This window comes from Artemia sp. Qi Xiang Cuo, chromosome 7, assembly GCF_049724085.1.
Source record: "Artemia sp. Qi Xiang Cuo chromosome 7, ASM4972408v1, whole genome shotgun sequence".
In the NCBI taxonomy this organism is placed as follows: Eukaryota; Metazoa; Arthropoda; class Branchiopoda; order Anostraca; family Artemiidae; genus Artemia; species Artemia sp. Qi Xiang Cuo.
The window spans coordinates 55,405,834-55,423,574 of record NC_142800.1 but is presented as its reverse complement, the minus strand read 5'-3'; the positions used below and the strand labels follow the sequence as shown (position 1 = coordinate 55,423,574).

Genomic DNA, 17,741 nt, shown 5'->3' with positions numbered 1-17,741 from the left:
TTATGCTCTACAGGCCAATTGCGTCTTTTCTTCTTGTTACTACGTACTTTCAACGATTATATGATGAAGGTTAATTAATTAATATTATGAAGCGAGTAATGTAACGCTTTGATCTAATGTTTTGTAATGTTCAGATAATGTAACGTTCGAAATGGAGGATCCCAAAGCTTCTCACATAAAATTCTCACAGCTTCTCACAAAGCTTCTCACAGACAGTTAGCTACAACCAGTGTTGTAATAGGTACCTATGCAACTGCACAACAATTTTGCAATGGCAAGTATGATAACTTTATGGTAAAACCAGAGATAAAGAAACCAAAACTAAGTTAGGAATTCATCATTGACTTGAGAAAGAATGCATTTTTTAAGCAATCTAACAACTATAGCAACATCAGAATTCCACTTCGACTAACCCAAGAGTAGTAATTTAGCCCATGAATGCAACAAAAAAGTATTGCAGTGTATAACCCTAAAACTTTCAGCAAATCAAAAATATGGAAGTTATCAACAACAAAACTTTTCTCTCCATTAGGGATATAGCACAAAAAATACAATGCAGAAAGAGGCATGATCCGGTGCAGACTAGGAATTGCAAAAAGTAAGACTCTTACTTTCACAAAAATGTCCAATGGGCAAAATGTGGATATTAGCTCTCACTTTCCACAAAGTTTAACTGGAATCCAATAACATGTTCTGGTAAAATCCTTGAAGGCAAGAACTCAGCAACACCTTACTTTCCCACCTTACTAAGGCTAGACTGGGTCCAGTCCCTAAAAGACATACCATGGACATTAATTATAATTTCCCACCAAGTTTGGCTGAGACTTGAAAACCCCTTCATGTAAATGTCCTGATGATAAGATTCAAAGAAAAACCCTCTGCTGTCTCCACCATGAGTCATATTGCAGCCAGATTTGTTTCAGTCTAGTTTTGAGCCCTGAGCAAAAGGTAGGAATTTCTTCTTCAATGAAAAAAAGAACAAATGGAATGAATGATTAAAAAAAACACAAAAAATATAGTTCTCAAGACAAATCACAGCCTTTTTCTTTTGTGGTCATCTTAACTGATACAGCTAATGAAAACGAATTTAAACTTCCTAACACGTGATTTGCTTATAGTATGTTTTTCATAATTAGTTTTAAAACCTGAAAATAGGAAACAGCAAATGCTTAATTGTCAATCGTTGCCTCAGAAACATGTCCAATACCACAATTGAAATGTGAACACTAAAAGTCTTGCAATTGTTTTTGATGCTGTAAAAAAATGATAGCTATCCTTGGAATTGGAGCCGTATTGCAATTAAGGCAATGAGGTAGGATCGGGATTAGAATGGGAAGAGCCATTTATCACGCTTTTTAATCAAAAAAAAAACATTTTGGGAAACAGGTAACAATTTCTTTTTTTTTTAGTGTATTTGGAGACAAAAAGTATGTTTAAAAAATTGTTTTAAATATTTTTATTCTGTGTAAATTTGTTTTGGTCCTTGAATGATACAGACTAAAAATTTTCACATGGTTCCAGTTTAAAACAAAGTAGCCTACATCTTCAACAAAGCAGCATACCTACATCTGCTGAAAACTTGAGTGGAAGGATAGTGTTTAAGGGACCACGGGCACACTTTAATCCTCTGATCACACATAGCCTTGCAAATTCTTGCAAGATCCCAGTTCTAACAGAATCTTGACAATTTGGTCCAAAAGGAAACAATCATTCATTTATGACATAAAGGTCAAAGTCCTTGTATGATTCTACTTCAAACAAAGTGTAACACGAAGTTTCTGCTAAAAAGATGGAGAGGCCAATGGAGATGTATTGGAGAGGCCAAGACCCCACTGTAATACACAATCATTGAAAATCACTGTCATACATAAATAAGATTTCAGTTGAACAAGATCACAGAAAGCAGGTACAATATTGATTACAAGATTTGACCAAAACAGACATCTAAAAAACAAATGCATCTAAAAAGCAAAACTTGTACCTTAGTATCAGTTCACATCAAGTTTTGTTAATGTCTGAAAACCCTTTATGATGAATGTCCTCATGACAAAATTTTAGTAGCCTCTCCTACTGGATGAATCCAGCACAATTCACAAAAGAAACACAATGCCGTTTGCTCTTACTTCCTACCAAATTTGGCTGAGATGGTTGCAGACCCCTAAATAACCAACTATGGCATTTATGCTTTACATCTTTTGCTAAATGTTCTAATGACAAGAAATCAGGGATTGCCCTCTATCTTATGTCAGAAAGTGTCTTCACACCCCAATAACACAGCTAGGAAATTCTTTTACTCCTCTCAAGTTTGATTGAGATCTCTGACAATGCCTTTTGGTAGATGTACAAATTTCAAATTAATGAAGAAAAAACTTTCTTCAATCCAACCTGTCTCAGCACAGTGGATTGGCGCTTGGCAATATGAATCCAGGGTTTGATTTCTGCTCTTGTGAGGTTTGGCAACAGGCTTGCAACCTGTCCCTGTAGAAGAGACCGGCTTAAGAGTGACATTACATGATCCCTAAGAATTAAACTAAAGCAGCTAGGACAGCTTTGTTTTGCCACAAATATATTTTGATATTTTTAATGGGCAAAAAGCCTCTGACACCCCCCCCCCCATCCCAAAAAATCTTGGCTATATAAAAATATACTTTTTTGGGATATTTAAAAGACAAAGAGTTCAAAAGGCATTTACTATAAACTTTGCTACTTCTTGGGCATCCTGTTCAGTATATGCTCGTTTCTATTGGAAAAACAAAAAGAATCAAGCTTGGATTTGCATTAATATTCTTCAAAATTAAAAGAGGCCTTTGAATACTAGCCCATTTAGGACTATTCTTTTTTTTGCAAAAGCTACAGGTTTGTTTTGCATCATCATTGCAATATATTATGTTTGTGTTGCAGTCTTGAATGTTTCTGGCTTAAATTTTGGTGAACATGGGGTTATTTAGTTGTTTCTTATACTTTTAAGCCACAGGAGTATTGGAAGGCAGCATTCCAGTCTCTTGTTTACAGGAAGATGTTGAACAGCAGCAATGCATTACATGGCTAGATTTTCTGCAATATTTTCATAAAAGCTTTCAAACAATAAAAACAGATAAAGGAAGGAGGTATGAAGTTGAGGACGCTTATAAGTCCAAAGATTAAATAATCAACCCATGTGTGTTTATATATGTAGCAAAAAAATCAAGTTCAAGAAAGGTCAGTGTAATGGAGGGATGGAGGTTGGTACTTCAAAAAGGTAGGGGTGATAAATTTGATAACCTTGAACTTGAAAAAAATACGAAGTGTATAGAAAATACAGGAAAATGGTAAATTGAACAGGAAATAGTATGCTTCTTTTTCTCTATTTGATTGCTATTCTGTGAAAAATTAATTACCATATCTTTCTTGATCTTAGTGTCAGTCTAGTTTTGTTTTATTTGAAGTTTTGGAAACACAGTTCTATGACTCCATGTGGAGTTTAAGTCATATTAAGTTGTTTTTTTTTTTCAGACATATAAAAAAAACAAGCAAAAACTTCATTATCTTAAATTATACCCAACACTTCTCAAATCATTCTCATGCTGTTATTGCCCCAGACAACAGAATGAACCTTTAAAAACCTATTTCCAACCTCTATATAGTATAAATAAAGGAAGTAATTTATCTGCTCTATATACAAACACAGACTGTTTATCTTCAAAAATTGATGAATTTCAAGCCCTAATATCAGCCCTCAAACCCCATGTCATTGTTATTACAGAGTCACTACCCAAGAACTGTCAGCAACCAGATGTGTATTTCCAGCAAGTGCCTAATTATAATCTCATTATAAGCATGAAATTTTCTTTTATGTTGATACATTATTAAAGTATATTGAAGTTAATGACCCAATCTCTTCAGGTATAAGTGAATGCTTAGTTGTTGATTTTAAGTTACCTGGGTCCACAAGTGCTTTTAGAGTTGTAGCCATTTATCATAGTCCTATAATAATCAAAAATATTGCAGTATTTGTCCTCTGCCCCTTTATCTAGTTCTAAGTTTCTAGTAGTTGGTGACTTTAACCTACCCTCTATTGATTGGACCTCAGGTACAACTCAACTTTCTGATGAGTTTGAAAATCATTTCCTACAAACTTTACATGAGCATTACAGTGGCAGTACCATATGAGTGGGAGGGACGGCTCTAGACAATCGATTGGTTCCTCGGTAGCTGAGAGAGATTTGGGAATAGTTGTTGATGAAGAATTAAAATTCAACAAACACACACAAACAGCAGTTGCCGAAGCATTTCAGACCCTCGGAATAATTAAGCGTACAGTACATAGCAGACCATCTAAAGTCATGACGAAGCTGTACAAGGGTCTCGTGTGACCATTGCTGGAGTTTGGGATGTGTGTTGCCACGCCTCTGAATAAGAGTGACCAAAAGAAAATAGATTCTGTTCAAAGGCGCGCAACCAAAGCTGTGGATGGATGCAAGAACCTCAAATATCCATCCCACCTGAACAAACTACAGCTCCCAACACTCGTCTACAGACGGCGGAGGGGCGATGTCATTATGGCTTACAAGCTACTGCATGCTGATTCCTCTTCTCAGTCCTTTACAACTTGACAAATCATCCAGGACAAGAGGGCATAGTAAGAAGCTGCTCAGGAAGAGAGCTCACAGCAGACTTCGCAACCACTACTTCTTCAATAGAGTGGTGGGCCCTTGGAACAGTCTTCCCAATGCAGCTGTCACTGCTCACTCTGTCAATGCATTCAAGATCGCCATTGATAAGAATTGGTCCACCAAACCATGGAAAACAGAGTGGGACGCCGCCGAACCAGTGACTCCCCATCATCACTGACCAGCAACTCTACAGGATCTTTCCTTATTTCGCTGGACAGTGCGATTTAAGGTAATTTTAAGGTAATTACATGCATCAGCATATTGAAAACCCTACCTGTCTGCACACTAATTCAACCCCTTCAGTCTTAGACCTTGTAATTACAAAATCAACTGATGATGTTATTAGTGTTGAGTTTTTACCACCACTAGGAAAAAATGATCATTTGGTATTGGTGATATCACAAAACTGTTTTTTGGGTTTTGCTGATATTCCAAATAGTTCTCCCAAATATGATTATGGTAGAGCAAATTAAATTGCATTTTCTAAATATATTTCATCTCTTTCTATCTGAGAGGAGTTACAGCAATGTAATGCTATGACTGATGTGTCCTTTGATTTTATTAAGCAGGCCCTTAGAAAAGGTAAAGATCGCTACGTACCAATATCTACTAGCAGACAGTTTTCAAAAAATAGACAGATCCTTCCTTGGTATATTGTACAGATGCAATAAGAAAAAGGTTATAGGTGGCGTGATCACATATAAATTATAACCTTTGATTCATGGTCAAAATATAAAAGAGCTAGAAATACAGTAACTAAATTCCTTCATTTAAATTGTCAAGAGGTTGAGTCAAATGTTGTAACATCAGTCCAGTTGTCCAAAAAGATTTTGGAAGTATGCCAGAAGGAATCAAGTTTCACAATCCCCATCATTCACTTCCTTTATAGAGCCTGAAACTTTTTCACTTATAGATGATAATTATGTAAAAACACAACTTTTCATAAGGTATTTGGTTCAGTTTTTACACAAACACACACCAAAACACATGCTTAGTTTACTCCTCCCGATTTAACAAAAGAATTTGACGATTCAGATTTTATGGTCCAGCAGGTTTATCAAACACTCCATAATCTTGAACCTGAAAAGGCACTGGATACTGATGGATTTTCAAATATGACGTTACATGAACTTGCATCAGTGCTTGCTGGACCACTCACATATCTCTTTAATCTTTGTCTCTCATCTGGTGAATGTCCTTCAGCTTGAAGAAGAACAATCATTAGGCTGTTTTACAAGAATGGGTGAAAGTCCCATTTTAAAAATTACAGACCAATTTCAAATACATCAATATTTTCCCTTATAATGGAGAAAACTGTGGTGAGCAGAATCAAGGCACATTTTGAGGAAAATAATTTATGGTATTCTACTCAGCACAGTTTCTGTAAATGGTGATCTTGTAACACACAACTTCTGGAGATGATTCATGATTTTCAATTGATGGCAAATAACATTATTTTGTTTGATTGTATTTATATTGACTTTTTCAAAGCATTTGGCAAAACTTCCATCCCACTTCTGATGAATAAATGTCAATTATATGGTATTGGCCCGCAAACTAAAGCATGGATAATGGATTATCTTACAAATATAACCCAAAAGGTTGCAGTATTTGACGCTCTGTCATCACCTATGTCCGTCACAAGGGGAGTTCTGCAAGTTAGTTGTCTTGATATCACCCATAAGGCAAATTACCAATTACTAGGTCTAAAGCATACATTTTTTAAGTGTAATCTTTGTTCATTGATTGCACTTTATGTATCCACTGTACATCCAATACTTGAGTATTGCTCATCAGCATGGTATCCCCTTAACAAGAGATATAGAGAGAGGGTTGAGAGAGTGCAATGTAGGGCTGCCAAACTCATACCTTACCTGAGACATCTACCTTACCACCAGAGAATGCAGAGACTATAGTTGCCTAGTCTTCAGTTCCAACATGATAGAGCTGACCTAATAAATACATTCCACATTGTTAGGAACATTGATAATACCAGTCCAACTCACTTTTTCACTTTTACAGAATACAGTAGTACCCATCAACACCAACATAAAATTTACCCACCATGTTAAACAGAAAAGATTAGGCCAAAACTCTTTGTCTAGCTGAGTGTGGAAGACGTGGAATTCACTTCCATCAGAAATAGTTGCAAGTACCATGGTCCAGTCTTTCAAAAGTAGTTTAGCCTCTACAGATTTCTATACTAGGTCTTATCACAATCCATTTTGAGAATATTTTTTTGTATTAGCTGATTTGTTACCAGTATGTTTTCAGTTATTTTGTAGGCTGACTTTTTAGTATGTTTCAGTTATTGTCAGATATGCTTCAGTTAATTTGGTATGCTAGGCTACTGCATATTTCAGTTATTATCTTTCCAGAGTGTGTTACTTTTCATAGAATTGTGTGTCTGTATTATGTTGTCAACATTGTCAAACTTTTTTATAATTGTTTAGTGCAACAAGCTTGATGAAGCTTACTGTATTTTGGTACTAATAAATATCAACTGGTACTGATGGAATCAGTTCACAGCCACTTTCCTTAATGCCTGGTTATTATCCATACAAAACATGCTGCCAATTTTGTTGGTTTACATTTTTTGTACAAATTTCTCATTAATGGCTGGTTCATAATTTTAATTTGAAACAAATTAATAAAATATGACAACTTTTATATATTTGTATGGTGTCCTCCAAAATAAAACACTGCAATTACAAGAGTTAGACTAGGGTTTGCTGTTTTGTTGCTATTTTTTTTTACACAGACATTATCCAATATTATAAACCAACTACTACTACTAACAAGTCACTGCAGCACCAAACTGCCATGGGCCAACAGAGCTACACATGCTCCTCCTCTGCCCCAATCTATTCAAAGCCTCCCAGGAAGTTTCCATTTCCTTTAAATCTTTCTTTATGACATCCTCCCACTCCAACTGTGGATGACCTACTTTCTGTTTAGCCCTAGACAGTTGGCTGAAAAAACCAACCTGTGATCCTTCATCCACAGAATGTGCCCTAGCCATCTCAACCTTTCTCTCCTTAATGGCCATAGAAAGCAGGATTGAACCACACTTTTCAAAGAGCCTACTGTTTGAGATATGGTCAGTCAGCCAGGTACCCAGATCAATCCATAGGCAATTTCTTAAAAAAAAAAAGAATCAAGCAAATCTTCATCTGCTTTCTGGAGCACCCATGCTTCAGAACCATATTTGACTACAGTCATCACTGTAGCTTCCAATATTCTAATCTTGATCTGCAGACTTATCTTCCTATTCTTCCAAACTTTTTTTAACTGAAAAAACACCCTGAGCCTTGGATATTCTACTTTTAATAGCGTCACCACTCCCACCATCTTTACTAATAGTACTACCAAGTTAAGTGAAGCTGACCACCTGATCAATCTTTTTGCTACCCAATGCAACCTTTTCATCTTCACTTATTTCTAGCCTTAGTGACTTAGTCTTCTTAACATTAATTCTCAAACGTATTCTAGAACCCTGAACTCACAAACCATCAAAAGGTTCATTCATTCTGCCCACACTTTCATCTAGGATGCTTAAAACATCAGCATAATCTAAGTCCAGGAGGGTTTTTCCTCCCCATTTGATTCTGTGGTCTCCCATTGCCTTTCCTGTGCTCCTTAAGACAAAGGCCATCAAAACAATCCAAATAAAGGGGGATAGAACACAACTCTGCTTAACTCCTGATTCAATACAAAACCAGCTGCTAACCTCGTTTCCTACCTTAACTACAGCAGTATTATTCTCATATATAGCACTAGCCACTTTAATATATTTGTCTGGAATACCATATAAGTATATGACCTTTCCTAAAGCTCTTCTATCAACAAAATCATACACTTGCTCATAATCTATAACACTGAGGACCAAAGGTGTTAGATAGCTCAGACACTTCTCAATTATTAACCTAGAAGTGAAAAAATGGTAAACACATTCTCTAGCTTTTCTAAAACTACTGCTAAGTAATTTGTTACCTATATTGATCTGACTAATGCCTCAATAATTACCACACTCACTCTTATCACCTTTCTTATAGAGTGGTTTAATAAGGGTTTTCCTAAAATTGCTAGGTACTTCCCCTTTTTCAGAAATCCTATTCATAATCTTCAGCAACTTATTTCTAACCTCAGAGCCACCACCTTTTAGAAACTCATTTATCACACTATTACCACCTGGAGAATTATTGTTTCTTAATCCTTTTAGTGCTATTGCTAATTCTTCCTCACAAAACAAATCTTCCTTCACATTCAAGGTATCACAAAATTTTTCATTTCCCTGTATGTTTTTTGGCAACTCTATCTTGGTTTAGCACATTCTCAAAATATTCTGCCCATCTCTCTTTAACTCTTTCCTGATCACTAATAGTGGCCCTGTTCCTATCTCTAACTGGGACAAGTCCAGATTGGCTAATCCCCTTCAGTTTATTAACATGCCAGTACAATATTTTACTATTATGCCATCTATCTGCATCTTCCAGATCCTTGGCAATTTTATCCATGACCTCCACTCCACAACTTCTTAGTTCATATTTTAATGCTTTCTTCACTTACTTTACTTTCCTTTTGTTTTCATATGATATATCACTCAGATAATTCCTGTACAAGCCCCTTCTCCTCTCTATTAAACATAAAGCTTTTTTGCTAGTATTCCTAGCTGCACTCCATGAGAAATAAGTAGCAAAAATATATAAGTATAAGTAACCAATTGAATTGGCAAAGTTTTTTGCTAATGTTCTTGTCTATGGGCTCTTCTGAATGAAACATTAATATAAGAAAAGAATAGTGCCATTTGATTCCAAAATCAAAACCCTTTCCAAATTTAATGGTTGTTACTCTGATATTTGCACCCGCCCCCCCCCAAAAAAACAAATGAAACCAAATGTATCCCTAGGCTAGATACAAAACTACAAGAACACCCTTAACTCATGTTAGAAGAATTGTACTTATCCAGCTACCATCATTATTTTGGAATGATTATCTATTATGTCTTACATAATTAGGGAGGAATGGGGAGAAACTGTCATGAAAGCAATCCTTATATTTGGAAAAAGTGCTGATTGGTAAAATCAACTGATAATGCTCTTTTGTGATTATAGTTTTTCCCTCTGAAGAGCCAATCAACAAGAATACTACCAAGAGGCTGTTGCTACCTTGGGAAGAAGTCATGCTAGGTTAACAAAACTTTCAGGTTTGAACCCAGGGCCACAACCCTTTCCTAATTTATAGGACTTAGACAATTGCATAGGCTAGGTGACAGGACCTAGGCTATTTAAATTTCCACCAAAAAAAATTATATACAAAAAAGTGGTATAGTACCACAGATGCCTTATTGAATGCTCCTCTCCATTATGTCAGTTGTTACCCTGACAATGCACCCTATCCCTAGCCTAGATGGATATTCCCATATTTAACCCTGATAATATATTTCTCCATTAATTCAACCTAGTTATATCTCATAGGTCCTTTGTTAAAAAGAATTTTTCTGAAGCCTAGAATCTATCCTGTCTGTGTTTGAGCACAAAATTTACCAAAATATTATTCAAAATTATTTAAAAAGTGGATAGCAATGGAAGGAAACAGGATAGTCTGATTTATAGAAACATGCTGTATATTCTTAGGTAAGAATCTCATTATTTTAATGTTTCTTTAGTTTTTTATGTATCCTAGAGCTCAGAGACCCTCAGGGGGGGGGGAGGATTGTGAGAAAAAGCAACTATGATATTAGGAAACAGTATAAAATAAGGAAGTTTATTTTATAAAATAGACCTGTTTGTTGTCTTTATATTTATTTCTTTGTGTTTTCAACAAGGTATCTAATAGTGCTACCCTTGTTTTATTAAGATGCTTCCTCCAGAAGCATTGATTCCATACTGTTACTATGATTGTTATACTATCAACCATTAGATTTGAAAATAATGTTAAATGATACCTACTACTCATTTAGTAGACCACTATAGAGTTTAGTTCTGAAGAGGCCATGCAAAAACTGTTAAGCTACCATTTTTGTTTTTGTAGCTAGTCTAGAGGATAGTCTAGCACCTCTGTAATCATCCTAGGCTGTATAACTTTCAAAACAGTGAACCTGTATATTCTCTAAGAATTGTAAAGCATCTAGAGCCCAATTCATTAGCATAATCAACACAGGTTGAAACTCTAGTTTAAAGGGCTTATTGTTACCTTGGAATTTAGTTGAGTTACATGAATAAAACTCTCAGGAATGTACTCAGAGCCTTAATGGTCAGCTGGGGGGGGGGGGGGTATGTTGAACCACCTACCTCTACCCTTTCTCTTTCCAGAGGCATTGACTTTAAACAATCTTTGATTTTACAAATTGTATCTTGAGCCCACAAAGAGGCCCTGAAGGTATTTTATATGAATAATGAAAGAGCATAAAAAAAGTATCAAATGATGGTTTCACTTTCATCCTAGCTAAATTATATGGCCTACTGCAAGTTTACCATGCTATTTTTGCCAACAGCATATGAAAAACTTGAAACTGTTAGAAAACGTTTATATTTGAGTCGCCTAATTAATAAGGTTTGAATTGTTATAAATAGGCCTAAGTATTTTTAGAGTATGTTACTCTTTAACAACTTATTTATAAACTAGTGATATATTTTTAACCACTTTTCAATAATTTAACTAGTGTTGAGAACTTCTTTGTGTGGTTACAAAAATGAAATACCTTTAGGGCCTCTTTAAGGGTTCAAGGTGCAACTAGCCCCAGAAGCAATTCTTGAATTATGAAAGAGCATAAAAAAAGGCATCAAGTGACATTTTCACTTTCATCTTAGCTAAATTATGTGGCTCACTAGAAACTTACCTATCAACCTCTGTTAGCCTAGCATCAATCTTGTTAAAACCAGTTTACCTGTCAATTGATTTGATGGTGATAAAATTGAGAATAAAAAAATACATGGGAAATTTATAATATGGGCTAGATAATTGGATAAGGTTAGGTTAAAACTGAATTTGCAAGTAAAGCAATTAGGCTATTATATTTGAAAAGAGCACAAAAAAGGCATCAAGTGGTATGCTCACTTATTTGTTAGGTCATTTATATGAACTGATCAATATTTAGCTTTTACCGATCTTGGGTCATGGTAAAATTCTACTTTAGCTACTGTTGGCTATCTTGGAAAGGGGTTAGGTTGGGAAATAAGGTAGATTTTTCATAGTTCATATTATTGATTTACCAATAAAGTAAACATACCACTAAATGCCTTTTTTTAATGCTCTTTCCAAATATGATAATCCTTTTTGTTCGAAATGAGTTTTACCCCCACCCCTAAATATACCAACTCAGGGTATATATTTGCACATTAGGGGGGGGGAGTGTAAAGTTTAAACTTACCTCTCATTTACATCAGAAATAAAATTGGTTCTTTCCCATTATCAGGGCTGCTTGGCTTAAACACTATAGATTGACAATGATGAAACCCATTTTGTGAATTTGTTGTAGAGCAGGCAATGATGGTAAGGTTTTTATTGTGTATACAATATTAAACAGTGCTTTTTTGGATTTTTTTTTTGGGGGGGGGGGGTAGGTTATGTATTTAATATATGCAATGCTTTACCCCCCCCCTCTAATGTACAAATATATAGCCCAAATTTGTTTATAAACTATTTATATTCATCCTATTTTATTTCATTAGCATTAACCAAACTTGACTTTCTAGAAAGGCCCTGATAATGGGAAAGTACCATAAAATCTAGCCCCCTCCCCCCTAATGTGCAAAAATATACCCTGAATAGGTATATATAGGGGTGGGGGTAAAATTCATTTCTGACAAAAATGATTATAATATTTGGAAAGAGCATAAAAAAGGCATCAAGTGGTATGTTTACTTTATTGGTAAGTCAATAATATTAACTGCAAAAAATTTACCAGAAATGAAACTTTCAGGAATGGGTCTACAGGCTAAAGTATGTCCTGGGAAGGTATTTTGAAGTACCTACCTCTCCTTCTCCCTCTAGAGGGTCCCAACCTTTGATGACCTTTAAAAATCTGTGTGTTACCAAAGTGAAACTTTGCAAAATAGATCTTCTACTTAAATGAAGTAGGCTACAAGAAAATTGTTTTCAGCTTCACAACTTTGGTCAATCCCAATTTATTAGGTTTTAAAGATAGACAAATATATTTCCTGAATTAAAAAAAAAACAACATTGATATGGCTTAAAATTTGGTAAATATTTACCAAATCATATTATTGAGTAACAACTAAAGTGAATATACCATTTGATGCCTTTTTATGCTGACTACAAATATAAGAATCATTTCTATTGGAAATGAATTTTAGCCCCCCCACCCCCAAATGTGCAAATATATATCCTGAATTGACATATATAGGGAGGGGGGCTAAAATTCATTTTGGATAGAAATGATTAATATATTTGTAATCAGCATAAAAAAGGCATCAAGTGGTATATTCACTTTAGTTGTAACTCAATAATATAACTTGGTAAATATTTATCTGAAATTCTACTCAAATAACAGGAATTGCATTTTCAGAAATAAAGCTAAAGAAAAAGAAACTGGTAATAACTGAAAATTAAGGTAAAATGTTGTTTTGTCAAAATTTCAATAGGCATATACCTGTCATGTAGGCAAATTTCAGGATCCTCTAGAGGGTGAAGAAGTGGAGATAGGTACTTTGGTCAATATCTACCAAATCATATTATTGAGTTAGGAATAAAGTAAATACACCATTTGATGCCTTTTTTTATGCTTATAACAAATATAATAAGCATTCCTATTGGAAATGAATTTCAGCCCCCCCCCCCTTCTTTAGGCTATACCTAACCTAACCATGAATTGGCATATATCGGGGGGGGGGGCTGAAATTTGATTTCTGATAGAAATGCTTATTATATTCATAATCAGCATAAAAAAAGGCATCAAATGGTGTATTCACTTTAGTCCTAACTCAATAATATGATTTGGTAGATATAGACTGGCATTTCAAAATACCTTCCCAGGACATAGGCTACTTTAGCCTGTAGGCCCATCCCTGAATGTTTCATTTTCCTAACCTAACCCCTTTCCAAGATAGCCAAAATTAGCTAAAGTAGAATTTTACCTGGGTCATTTGTAATATTATGATTGGGGAGGGATTTATTGTTTGGCATAAAAAAATGAGGATCCAACTTACTACTAATCTTCATGTTTCCTAGACCTGAAATTTGTGAATTCCTGTTTCCTTCTGCAAATGAAGTTGTCCTTGGTCTACTACTACTGCTCATAATATCATAACAAACTATTATAGAACACTTATTCCCAATTCAGTCAACTTTGAGGGGTCATCAAGTAAAATTGCATTTAATGTTTCCACCATCCACTGTATATCCAGTTTCATAAATATAAAGTAAATAGACACATTCAAAGTTCAATTTAGAGCTATGCAGGGCTAAAATAATCCAGACATGGAGATATTAAGGTTGCTTTTCTTGAGGGCTAATTCAGCTCAATATAATTTTAATTTTCAATTTTTTCTTCTTTTCTTTCATAACTATTCAATAAGCGATCGGCGTTTCGACAATATAGTTAACCGTCAGACAAGCCTAAGCAAATACAACAGTTAACAGAAGGGTACTTGTGTTAATCCCAGTAAAACCTTATGAAGATGGCTCAGATAGCTTAGAATGACCAGAGTCTCCAAATCGTTTCAAGGGATCTATTCGTAATTAGATAGTCTAACATGTCCTCAACATACTGTCACGTAACAAAATTTCCTTCTTACATAACTAAAAGTTTTAAATCCTTTTAAGGAATATGCACAACAAGAGTAAGGATCGTATGGCAGAGCCACTCAGCATCCATTCCAGTCAGGGTTTGATTTTCTTTTTTAGGAATCTTCGCTAATAGTGGAAAAGTCGCTTCGAATGCAACATCGTTACTAGACCCCGAAGCCGCGACGAAAAGTCGGCGGCGCGCCCCCCAAAAAAATACGGCGGCGCGCCGCCGAGCTTGCCTCAGCGCGCTGACGCCGCCACTGATTCTATCGGCGGTGGCTTCACTAATACGCCGCCGTTTTTTTTTGTTTTTTTCTCTCTTTTTGCTTATCGATATCGCACTCCGGGCTTCAACCGTTATCCCGGCTAATCTGTTTCTTAAGAATAAATACTTTCATCTTGGGCTCACCATGTATATCGGTTCGTAGAAAGGAGAAGAAGAAATTTTTCTTGAAAAAAAATTCTACCTTCCACTTTAAAATTCTGTTCATTTTTCTTTCTGATTTTTTCGGATGAAAAGAGGTAGTAAAAGAGCATTAGGTAATTCAGGATGATATCATAGGCAGGGCAATCGCGCTACCTAAGGAAACAACAATGCTGGCACAATGTATTATTTTTTTCCATACCAGGGAAATTTGTTTCAAAGGAGTTGTCGTAGAAACTTCGAAAAAGGCTCATTCGATTGGAAATTGGAATCGCTAGTGCGCTTTTTAATAGTCGAATGATTGGAACGCAGCTAACACCCCTTCCATGCCCACCATTTCCCCAAACACATCCAATCAAAATTTTAAGATAGCCATTTTGTTCAGAGTAACTGATTTCCAAAGAGAAAATATGTTTTTTGAGGAGGTTACTTCCCCACAACCCTTAGGGCAAGGGTTTTGTAGTTATGCCCTGGGGGTATATAAGAACGATGTTGGAACAATATATTATTTATTGTTTTTTCCTTTAGACCAGACACTTCATATCGAAGAAGTTGTCGTAGAATCTTCGAAAAGGGCTCATTTAATTAGAGATTGGAGTGGCTTGTGCTCTTTTTAATAGTCGAAAATGATTGGAATGCAACTAACACCCCTTCCACGCCCACCATTTCCTGAAACACATCCAATCAAAATTTTGAGATAGCCATTTTGTTTAACATAGTTGAAAGTTCTTGAAATTTGGTCATAGACGATGACAACCACTCTCACAGTCCTTAGGGTAAGGGTTGTAATTTATGCCCTGGGGGCATATAAGGTGCTTATAGAAAGCGTTGCTGTAGAAACTCAAAAAGGGATCATTCGATTGGAAATCGAAAAGCCTAGTGCCCTTTTTAATAATTAAAAGTGATTGGAAGGCTTGACATTTTTTAGTAGAGATCGATGTGGGTATAATGTATCATTTTGTTGTTGTTGTTGTTGTTTAGACCAGGGCACTTCGTATCGAAGGAGTTGTCGTAGCAACTTCGAAAAGGGCTCATTAGATTAAAAATAGAAAGGGCTGATGTCCTTCTTAATAGTCGAAAGTGATTGGAGGGAAACTAATCCCCCTCCCACGCCCACCCTCCCATTTTCCTTTATGTTTAAAAAGTAAATGTTGCCTTAAGATTAAATCAAAATGCGCTATGTTAATGCTAATTCCCCATAAGGCATCTCAGCAGTATCCCAAGAACAACTGAGGGTATTATGTTCCAACTTTTGGAGTTTCTTCTGCTCTTAAAATTTGACCAAATCAAAATAGCGTAAGTGTATCCAAGCTATCAAAGAAAGTAAACAAATTTTTTTGCGAATGTTATCAAGTTTTCCATTTCAGGTCAACTACAGAAGGTATGAAACTAAATTAAACACTACTATTTGTGTCCAGATTTTTAAAAGAGTCTATGTTTTTAAATGTTGCTGAAATTTTTTTTTCCAGCCTACAAATAGCAGGCCGAACTATAAATTCTTAAAAAAACGAAAAGATTTAAAGTATTATTTTCTTTTTCCCTGAAAAGACTATGTCAATATAAAACGAACAGAAATTAATTAAAAAACTGTTTCCGAAAAGTAAGTTTTTCAAAGAAAAGTAAAGAACTCCATTAAACAAAAAATTAGCAAAATTAAAATCAAATAATCTACCAAGCGTGAAACTACCACAAATCAGCATCGATAAATAAACGAACCCCAAAACAAACAGAAATTACAATAAATAACCGCGTCAAACTCAAAACGAGCCGAAATTAGCATAAGTTGGGCTTAAAACCCTTATCTCTTCCCAAGGCCAGAACATAATTTGCACTTTACAGAAAAAAATACAAATGAATATGCATTGTCAGTTTAATATACATATACTGATATTTAGTAATCAAAATGTTAATAATATTTGATTTATTAAAGTTATAAAAGTAAAAACATTTATATTTTTTCAGTAAAGTGAAAATCATGCTCTGCCTTGGTAAGGCATAGGGGTTTTGAGCCCAACTCATGTTAATTTCTGCTCGTTTTGAGTTTGGCTCGGTTATTTATTGAAATTTCTGTTTGTTTCGGGTTTCATTTATTTATCGGTGCTGATTTATGGTAGTTTCCCGCTTGGTAGATTATCTAGAGCTAGTATAGAAATATATCTATAGAAATCAATTACATTTTTTTGCACAGTTAGTATAGCACACTGAAGTTTATGTAGCCTTCAATTTTGACTTGAAACGTTATAACTTGACCACTTCTTTCAGAAAAGAATTTTGGAGGGTTATTCCGTGTTGATAAGAAAAGAGGGTAAAGGTGCAGTTTAGTTCTTCCTGTAGTGTAGGGCACAGGAGCCCTATGATAAAGGTGCCGGTTTGTTCTCCCTTATAAAAAAACTTATTTCAGCAGATACAAAGAAGAAGCCCATTTGCGGCATTCTGTGGGACCCCAAGGTCCAATACTAGCATCAGATCCCGCGAGTGGCAGTTTACGCTCGTCAAGTTCTGGCTATACTGGCCACATGTGCCCCAGCTAAACGGCTTTTTAATACGACAGGACTGATAGTGACTGCAAAAAGATCAATGGATCCAGGCAGAGCGAACAAACTCACTTTTGTTGCATCAGTTGTAACTGAAGTGATGTAACCGCTGATTTAAAATAGTTGGTGTTGTTAAGCCATGGTATCTGACATGTATACAGTGTTTTTTCGATGTTGTTATTTCTTTTGTTTTTACACTTCCTTTTCGTATGTATTTGATGAACAGGAGATGTTTGAACTTCAAACTTTGAAAGTTATACACACATTAGCCCAAATAATTAACAAGAAGGAAATGACTAAACATGGGATTTTATAGGAACAATGCGATGTTAAACATAAACACAACAAGTAAGTAAGTCAAGTAAGTCATGTTGTTCCTGT

General features: G+C 35.4%; 1 protein-coding gene across 2 annotated transcripts in view; it reads right to left on the bottom strand.

Moving 5' to 3' along the window:
* Positions 1 to 14,156, bottom strand: part of LOC148950459 (glycogen synthase kinase-3 beta-like) — a 68,768-nt gene extending 54,612 nt beyond the window's left edge. For both annotated transcript variants that reach the window (XM_089091619.1, XM_089091620.1), the window contains exon 1: positions 13,823 to 14,156. In XM_089091619.1, the coding sequence (XP_088947745.1) occupies positions 13,823 to 13,913 (91 nt within the window). In that variant the 5' untranslated portion in view covers positions 13,914 to 14,156. The remainder of the gene's footprint in view (positions 1 to 13,822) is intronic.
* Positions 14,157 to 17,741: the final 3,585 nt, after the last annotated feature.